This window comes from Argopecten irradians, chromosome 2 (genome assembly GCF_041381155.1).
Source record: "Argopecten irradians isolate NY chromosome 2, Ai_NY, whole genome shotgun sequence".
NCBI lineage: Eukaryota > Metazoa > Mollusca > Bivalvia > Pectinida > Pectinidae > Argopecten > Argopecten irradians.
Window position 1 is genome coordinate 7271378 of NC_091135.1, and position 9707 is coordinate 7281084.

The 9707-nt window shown below is 34.0% G+C and overlaps 2 protein-coding genes across 2 annotated transcripts; both read left to right on the forward strand.

The window, feature by feature from the left end:
- LOC138314296 (heat shock 70 kDa protein 12B-like) lies at positions 1-6780 on the forward strand. The gene is made up of 6 exons (XM_069254563.1): positions 1-124; positions 1027-1210; positions 2006-2163; positions 3133-3360; positions 4675-4834; positions 5648-6780. Exons 2-5 carry the CDS (start codon positions 1045-1047, stop codon positions 4831-4833), a joined length of 711 nt encoding a protein of 236 aa, XP_069110664.1. The 5' UTR covers positions 1-124; positions 1027-1044; the 3' UTR covers position 4834; positions 5648-6780.
- On the forward strand, positions 5342-6672 carry LOC138316403 (heat shock 70 kDa protein 12A-like). Its single transcript, XM_069258102.1, has 2 exons — positions 5342-5432; positions 5648-6672. Exons 1-2 carry the CDS (start codon positions 5342-5344, stop codon positions 6670-6672), a joined length of 1116 nt encoding a protein of 371 aa, XP_069114203.1.
- Positions 6781-9707: the final 2927 nt, after the last annotated feature.

Genomic DNA, 9707 nt, shown 5'->3' on the forward strand with positions numbered 1-9707 from the left:
GTTTAACAAAACAAGGACGTTTATAAGAGACCACTCGAGAAACAACTGATTTAAGAACAATCTCTACACAATGGGTTCAATGTATACTACATCACCGGAGAACATTTAGTACTTTATCAATACCGTAAGAAAAGTGGCACACCATATTATATTTTACAATACGAGATAATACGTTTTTTTGTGTAGGCTCTTAGCCAAATATATCATTTGTCGTGTCTATTTGTATTATTATTTCTTTTAGATTGTAATTTGTTTCCACTATTGTTTTGCTGTAGATTTGCATTGAATTACAAATCGAATAAACAAATAGTGTAAATTCAATATATTTTTTATCAATACGACAATCAAAAGACAGAGTGGTGGACACGTTATATACATACAAAACGAAAGTAGATCGTTCTATTGTTTATTGTTTTGTTGCTAAGGTGCATGCGTGGATTTAGAATATAATTATGCTCAAACAAATGGGATAAAATATGGTTGCATATGCTAACTTGATGTTAACTCAGGAATCGATCAAATTGTATGTTGATATAAATACTGCCATATGTATTATAGTCTATAATCAAATCTAAACTATCAGGTTGGTGCACCATTGACATAAAACCGTGCTAATTAAAAAGGGAAATAACGATACAGAATATACCAACTTGTTTATGTTTATATGGTAGACATATTCGTAAATTTGCATCTTGAATTTTAATATATTTGTTATACCAGAATTAATTAAAGATATATATCCATCTCAGATCTGAGATTTTACCTATACTTCACCTATCATCATAATATAATCATAATATATGATATTAATGATAACGCTTTGTTTATTTCTTATTTTTAATAACTTTTTAATGTGGGCATTGAAACATTGAAAAATCGCGATTGGATACACAGCTATGTGATTCTTTATGACATATATCAGGACAGAAAACGTAGAAATGGATAATATACTAAGCGTTATATCTTGTTAACCACGCCATAGGAAGATGTCTCAATACGAAACTTTTTTTACATGACTTCCTACAGAAAAAACGTTTGAAGAGGATGGCTCGTCGCCGCTGTGGTGATCGACTAGTCGTGGCAGCAATAGATTTTGGTACAACGTATTCTGGTTATGCCTACTCCTTCAAAAATGAGTTCGAGAAAAATCCATTGGAGATACGCACATGTCAAAAATGGCAGAATAGTGCAGGATTAAATGCGTACAAAGGTATATATTTATTTGTTAAGGCGATTCTTAGGCTTGGAGTCAGGTTTCAGGAAAGAACAAAATTAGGGTATGAATGTCATTTCGAGTGTCGCGATTAAAATACAAAGATATATACATATGTAACATTAAATATTCGTATGCCTTCCCTTTATTTCATCTGTTAATTTCAAACCTCTTATATTGTGCAGCAATGATTTCAATTCATATATAAGAAGTACCTTGATGTTTGTTTTAAAATAAAACAACATATTAAAAGCGTTAATGTTATAATCCACAAATAATCAATGACTTCTGTAATTGTAATTTGTAATTTGTGTCATTTGTTTTGAAACCGGTCATGCCAACAATCTCAGTGCTTGTGTGCTGCTCATCACTACACTAAAACATAGACTCAGTGCACATTATTAATTTTTATAAAAAATGTGTGTTAAAGTGAACAGTCGGGCAAGGATGGCTAAAGTCGGTAAAAATGGTGTGAATGTATCCAGTATAATATCTTATGAAATGGAAAAATAAAATCTCTCGTCAAAATCTGTCTGCGTACGAAGAAATTAATTTAAAGTATAGAAATTCTAAAACGTCCTCCCGGCTCACTATGTCCGTGGTTACATTTCCACGCAGCCTCGCTTTCAATGCTTTCAAATTTTCTTTACTTTAATGGTCAGAACTGGGAAACTAAGCAGAACTTGACCGTCGTATTAATATGTGAGAACTTTTGAAAGGCCAATGAACGCATTTAGACTGGTTTTCTTTGCCCGACTATTCACATTAAATGTATAAATGTATATATTTCAGTTCCATCATCGATCTTGTTTGACAACGAAGGAACATTTAAATCATTTGGATTCACAGCTGAAACCGAATACAACGATTTAGTGGATGAAGAGATGGAACAAGGTTGGAGATTTTTCAGAAGGTTCAAGATGAGTCTTTATCGTGAAATGAATACCGAGGTATGTACACTGCTCCTTTCCCTATTTCAGTGTTAGGGAACTCCAATGCCTCCTCTATGTTATGTGATGCTTTGTGTAGTAAACTGATTAACTACGTGTTAGTACGATATTCATTAGGGTTAATTGCGCTCCATTGTGTTATATAGTTTAATATTGTGTCTGTTTTGTCCCGCATTACTGTTCGTATCCTATTATGTAATCGTGTTCGTTTCGTATGTCTTGATAAAGGGGCAGATCGCCTCGAAAATTTGACAATTTTGTTTTGTCCACACGGTTGGAATTACTTCCTTGTCCCATATTATATTAATAGGGTTAGACGGGACAGTGTATTCTAATTATACCGGTGTCATTACTTTCCAATAACAAGCTACATGAGATAGCTCTCGGCAAAGCCTCGTGTTTGATAACTTAATTTAGACTCATTACACTCGGGTTTAAATTGTCCTGTCTTACGCAAAAGGGGGATAAAAGATTATATTTGCATTTACTTGTAATTTCTACTATATAAACTAACCAAGGCAAATTGAAGGATATGAAGGTATAACCGACACCCAAAACGTGACCTTTATGACGTCACTAATGTTGACATGGTGATGTCAACTGATCAACTAATCGTGTGGATTAAATCGTCGTTGATAAACGGTTTCCATGGTCTAGCTTAAACAATGTTAATTCAGAAACCCTAAAAAGAGTTGATAATGTAAATATAAGCATTAAACTATCTTCCTTTGGCATCTATGGTTTATATAAATGTCAAAGCTTTTCAGACAATCATCCCATAATGCGTTAGTTTTCTGCGAGGCACTTATAATAGTTACATAGAATACCGTGTCTATTCAAGAACATTGGTCACTATTTTATCATAATAATGTTACTCTTTTATTGGATATCTTCCATACATCTGTTGCATTCTCGGTTGATGCTATGATCGATATATGATATGCATATAAACATAATTATATGTTACAGAAAGGAGGTCGATTATGTCGTAATCTTAAGCTTAAAGACGAGCAAGGGCGTAGGATGTCTGCCATGGATGTATTCAGTGCTGCAATTCTTTTCCTCAAAGACCATTTCCTTACGACTCTGAAAGATGCCTTCGTCGGCATAAAACCTGATGATGTTCATTGGATATTAACTGTTCCAGCTATCTGGTCCGATGCTGCAAAACAGTTCATGCGCGAAGCCGCAAAAAAGGTACGCAAGTTTCATAATTTCTTTAACAAAACAGCTTTGTTTTCTTCTGAATACCAATTAAGACCATATAGTATCACATACAAAAATATCGCATAGTTTTATGGATAAGAGCTTCCAGCTTGATTCTCGAATAAAAATATTCCAAAACTTTCCAAGTCTAGATCTATGACCTATGTAAACTCTATTTGAAATGATACTTCAAATGAGTTCCATAGACCACCACAACAGCTGATGTTTCTACTCCGCAAACATTCCAAATATCTTAAAATGAACGTCACATTTGATTTTAGACAGTGCCCTTAAGATGTTCAATGATCTCTTAGTTACATTTTGTAAGACCTAAACTATAAAATAAAGTCGGTGTCGCTATACTATTATACAAATATTGACTTTTTGAAGGTTTTTTTAGAGGTAATATTCATCGATGCCGAAGGCCGAATGATATATCACCTTTCAACGGTTTAAAAATTCCTCGTATTAACCTACAAAAAGTCAATAATTGATTTGTTATATAAAATGATACAAATTTGGAATGCTTTTAAAGCACGGACATCCCAATGACTAAACAAAAAGTCGTCAAGAAAATCTTCATCCACGTATCCTCAGTAGGTACCTATAGTACTTCTGCTATGCTTTTTCACATTACAATATTCGAAAAATATCTTTTCTAATCCCACCACACTGTTGTCTGCCATGTTTGATTTGGCAAAAGTCCGATGATCGGCATTGCTTTATTTTGATTGGTCAAAAATTTAGAGAAGACAGGTGTCTATTTATAGCCATGTGACCGGATTTGCAATATCAACCTTTGAATAGTTTAAGGTTAACATTGCATTCTGTCCAAGCGGATTAAGCCAATCAGATAACGGCAAAACTCAGTCATCTATCAAACAGAAATCTCAACTTGAAAAAATTATAAAAAGGGAACTATACTTTATGCTACTTAACATGTAAAAACAGTATAACATTTTTATTATTTCATATTATTTATAAGTAATGATATTGGGAAAGAAAATACAGGTACACTGGGATCTCAAAACGTATTAAAGATTATGTCGCTGTTACAAACAAAGGCACATGTTATTCATATAGGAAATATTCCATTTCCTATAACATTTTTTTGAGAGGAAAATCATACGAAATGTATATAATATGTACGCATATTCGTGAAATAATGCGAGGAGTAGAGAACCAGTTGTTACAATTGTACAGAAATGGAAATTAAATTTCATTTATTTGTAACTTGTATCAAAAATTCTGAAACCTTGAAGACATAGGCGAAATTTAAGAAACACAATTTTTGTCTTTATTCAGGCTGGCATAAAAGACAATCAGCTAGATTTGGCATTAGAGCCGGAAGCCGCTGCTGTCTATTGCAAAGAAATAACGGTGAAAACTAAATCGGGGAAAGAGGGCTCGAAAGAGTTATCGGCGTTCTCACCGGGCGAAAAATTTCTTCTTATTGATATTTGAGGTACTGTTCTATAGATGTATTTGTATGTTTGAATAATTATGTCTTTTTCCAGTGCACCATTGCCTTAACATTGCAAGTCATTTGCAGCTATAAGATATCGCAAATGTCTTTACTAAGATGAAGATAATCAGCTTAAAGTTACCGTACCATTAACAATCGCTTGCGTCGCATGAGAGGTCAAACTTTTTACCGACAGTTGAAAACGGAATGAAAATCATATTTTTGCCTGATTTGAACAACATTAAACATGTATTATAAATCAAATACGTGGCTATTATTTGACAGAGTGTAGTTTTAATATTGAATATTAAACCTTGGAAGTTTTACCCGAAGTTTTCATCTCATTCAACGACATTCTAGCTTTAACAATGACGCTATACAAACCTGACATACCTCATCTGGTGACATTATATGAGACACTGTCAATGAGTTACATGTCATATTTTGTACTGAGCTCTTAGTAAGGCCAAACGGTGTTTTTTTGGGGGGTTTTTTTTTTCATAGACTATGATTTGCTTTATCCAGATAAAAAGATCTGAGAACCAACCCCACATAGGCTCTGCTCTGTGTGAGTTGACACAGCGGGGAAAGATTGGAAGTATGATATCAATAAGGAATAAGTTAGCATAGAATCAACTACAAAACTTAATTCCCTAGCTCGAGTCATCCAAATTTAATTTCAAAACGCCACGTTTACATGATTCAGTACAAATGTGCCCAGCTCGGTTTTCTATTCAATATACAGTTTGATAATAAATCATGATGATTCTATGAAATTGTCTGTCATACTGACAAATAAATTTTGTTTCTTAGGAGGTACAGTGGACATTACTTGTCATCAAGTGTTGAATGACGGTACACTGAAGGAGATACATCCACCCACAGGGGGGCCATGGGGCGGCACAGTTGTGGATGAAGAATATTTCTGCTTTTTGGAGGATCTGATAGGAAGAGAGGCATGGAAAGACTTCTTAGAGAATAACAAAAGCGAGAAACTTGAACTCGAATCAGAATTTGAAAAGCAGAAAAGAGACCTGGGAAAAGATGACAAGATATCACTTAAAGTAGGAGCCATATTTACTAAAGCATGTAAGAAAATAAATGCAAAATATTCATCAACTGTTGAGGTTTTGAATAAAAAACTGAAGGTTGACAAAAGTGTGGTTATTGGCTTCTTCGAAAGTCCAATGAATGACATAATTGAACATGTTGAACGCATGTTCATGAAAAGGTCGTTACGTTCTGTGTCAACCATCTTGATGGTTGGTGGGTTTTCTGAGTCGGACCTTATTAAGGAAAGAATAGAACAGGCTTTTCCTGGCAAAAACGTCATCCGACCTTTTGATGCAAGCATCGCTGTACTGAAAGGTGCAGTAATATTTGGACATCTACCACAGACCATCAACGAAAGGACCAGCCCTCGAACATATGGGGTATGTGTCAGTGTGCCATTTGACAGCAAGGTACATCCCAAGAAAAACTTAACAATCACCGGGGGATGTGAAATGGCTACTGACATTTTCAGAGTTATGGTGAAGATTGGCCAGCCTGTGAAAATGGGGACGACCAAGGTAGAACACGTTTTTCGGCCAGCAAGTAAATACGATACGGTTGCCACCGTTGAATTGTACGAGTCCACAGAAGAGTCTCCAAAATATACGAATGACCCCAGGTGCCGGCGATTAGGAATTCTAGAGGTGCAGATACCGGACACAACCAAAGGAAAGGAGCGGAGAATTGTGGTAGCAGCGCACTTCGGGCATACAGAACTGAAATTCACAGCAGCTGAAGAGGGGACTAACCACAAAGCAGAAGCCACATTTGACTGTCTTACATGAAACCATGACTTTTGTTTTATCCTATAAACCCATATACGTTTCCATACATTTTATATACAAGATGGCGCTGTACTAGCAGGCTGTGGTTTAGGTGTACCATAGATATTCATAATTCATAATTTCTATGGAGTGATATCATTTGTGCTTTTGAAAGTGGGAAAAGACAGTTGTAGCGGTCTGTTCAGGTCATGATTGATGAACATATATGATATTTACTTGGCTTTCGCGATAAATTGATGTCGACGTATATGCCTTCTATACTGATGATATGATCTTAAATGAATGATCATGTCATGAAGTATAAATAATATTTATTGCTGTATATTACATATAAACTTATATACAAATTCAAGGACTAGAAAGTTAAGAAGTTTATCATTTGATTAGTAAAAATGCCAACGAGACCTTTTGAAACCGAAAAAGTGTGCAAGAAGCGTTAACTTGTGAAACGCCCTTAAAATTTACGTACACGTAAAGATACGGGAACGTTAGTCCTACGTTTACCCTGGAGCCCAACACTATCTGCGTGAAATAAAGAAATTAACTTTTTGGGCTATTTTAAGTAGATGTTTTCCTTATTCTGACAATTGTTGGTGCTAAGCAGAGATCCATTCTATGTCCTTAATTGTCAAAACATTGTTAAGAGATGACTTTTCAAATATTGCTGAACCATAAATGACTTATTTTGCCATATGTATATGCATTTGTTTTATCAGACGTCATATATGTAGATATATACTGAAACCTTGATAAGGTACATCGGTAGATAGTAGCATACTAGCATTGGGATAAATGACAAAAAATACTTCATGCTATCATAAGTATTGACAGTGCGATACTAGTTTGTCTAAGTATTTAGGTGTTGATTTTTTTTCTTTTACATGATGAAAACAAAACAAAAGATCAAAGAGATTTCTAAATATCACCCTCCATTGCTAAACTTCATATTAAAAGTGGATATTTTCGTGTTTTTTTTATTTTCCATTAATTTGTTTTGTTTGTTTGATTAATTAACGTTTTATTAACAGCCAAGGTCGTGAAAGGACGGCCTTCCATGTGTGCGGTGTGTTGCGTGTATGAAGTGCGTGGTGCATGTTTTAGAAGACTACGGTATGTTCGAGTTGTATCATCTTTTAAAGTGGATCTCAATCCCTTTTTATAGTGCTATATCACTGAACACCGAGCAACAAACCCCATCCGGTCAAGTTAATGCTGAAGGAGCAGAAACTACCACTTTTATAGACTTGGTGCGTCTCGGCCTGGGGACAGAACCCAGAGCCTAAATCACATGAGCGAACGCTCAACATAAGGACTAAAGTGAGGCGGTGTCAATCGAGACGTTAAGAAAAAAGTAAAATAGGAAGAAAGAAAAGATAAATCCTGAATTTAGTAGCATTTTACGATCATGAAATAAGGGCAGCAGGTATAATTCTGACGCCCTACCTGCCGGAGGTACAAATCTTAATGGACACCTCATTTACGAAACCAAGATAATAACATCTACGCTTGTGATGATTCACAATATCCTTTGGAAGTGTGAAGTCCCGTACATTGTAGAAACTTCATAGTGTCCACTTACTTTCAGCCTACAAGAACCGGCATATTTTCTTTTTTGTTCCTTCGAAACAATATTTGTGACCGTATACATTGTACCATCATAATATATTGTGAACTTGGCTTGGTAATTGTGGTGCCCGTTAAGGCCTGGTTGCGTTATAAGCCTAACATACTTTAAAATAAAAACTTTAATATTTAGAATCTGAAGACATCTTTTTATTCAACAATTCATTGAAATTAATGTATACATCATAACAAAATCAATGCGATAAAAGTATGTCTATGTAATTATTAAACCATAGTTGTAAGAAAATTGTAGTACAGTGTAATGTACACAATGAATTGAAAAATAAAATGATCAATGTTCCAATATACTAGTAACCATGTTTTTATCATTATTATTATATTTTTCTATAAAATGTTTTTACATTTTATACAGAAAATATATCGTTATGTCTTTTGTATATATAAATCATAATTTATAATACTGGTACATATGTATTGTTATCACAAACTATTATTTATAAGTGGGTGTAAATATATTGATACTCATTTTGCAAATTAGGTGTGGATTTCAAACGTCACAATCAAAAGCAGCCAATAGACAAATCAATCATAGAGCTCATATCATATAACGTCAATTATATCATTCAAAACACATACGTCAAGAAACACCACTAACTTCTCGCACATTCATCGCCGCACTTATCCACACAGATCAAAATCGATGCCTTATACAAACATATAAGCATGTACGTAAAATATTGCAATCAATAAACGGAATCAATATAATAAAAATTATAATTATAAAAATGCTATGACTTGGATATACTATTTAATTTTTTTTTTTCATATGTCTGTTCAAAATTAACCATAGAAGATACTTTTGTGAAATGGAATAATGAATCCAGTCACCAGGTGGTTATATACATTTAGGTTACTCTGCTTCAACCTACTTTTAATCATTTTAACGAAAGGCATAATCATAAAATGTTCAGAATCTACATACAGTTCTTTAAGGTTATCGAAACAATCAGAAATGCTCACTTATGGATAATTTGTTTTTAAGCATCAATTTAATCTTCTTGCTTTATGCTAGCCGACACTTAAACTAATATTATGTCATTACCTTTTTATGATAAGAATACCAAGTTCACTCCTTCTATGTATATAAATATTATCTTTCCACATTCAGGCAATGGCAGGAGTAACTAAAACGACGATTCCGTTTAAGCTAAATGAATCCGTTTTGATTGGTAAATCATAGGCAATTAGGTATATTTGCTTCCATGAAATGTTTTGAATGAAGTTTAAACATAAGGTGCAAAATGGTACAGAATTATCTAATAAAAAACACTCAAATATTTATTTCAAAATCCTCAAAGAAGAAACACCTTTACCTTCAGTTGCTAAATCAATTCATTTAATTCTATCACAGACCTCTATTTATAAAAAAAAATCTCTTCGTCACATGTAAA

What these genes read in the sequence shown, in the direction of transcription:
- LOC138314296 (XM_069254563.1), top strand. Translation starts at nt 1,045, where the DNA reads ATGGCTCGTCGCCGCTGTGGTGATCGACTAGTCGTGGCAGCAATAGAT. An exon ending in AGGATTAAATGCGTACAAAG is followed by an intron (nt 1,211 to 2,005) that starts GTATATATTTAT and finishes TATATATTTCAG; the next exon opens with TTCCATCATCGATCTTGTTT. An exon ending in TGCGCGAAGCCGCAAAAAAG is followed by an intron (nt 3,361 to 4,674) that starts GTACGCAAGTTT and finishes GTCTTTATTCAG; the next exon opens with GCTGGCATAAAAGACAATCA.
- LOC138316403 (XM_069258102.1), top strand. Translation starts at nt 5,342, where the DNA reads ATGATTTGCTTTATCCAGATAAAAAGATCTGAGAACCAACCCCACATA. An exon ending in ACAGCGGGGAAAGATTGGAA is followed by an intron (nt 5,433 to 5,647) that starts GTATGATATCAA and finishes TTTGTTTCTTAG; the next exon opens with GAGGTACAGTGGACATTACT.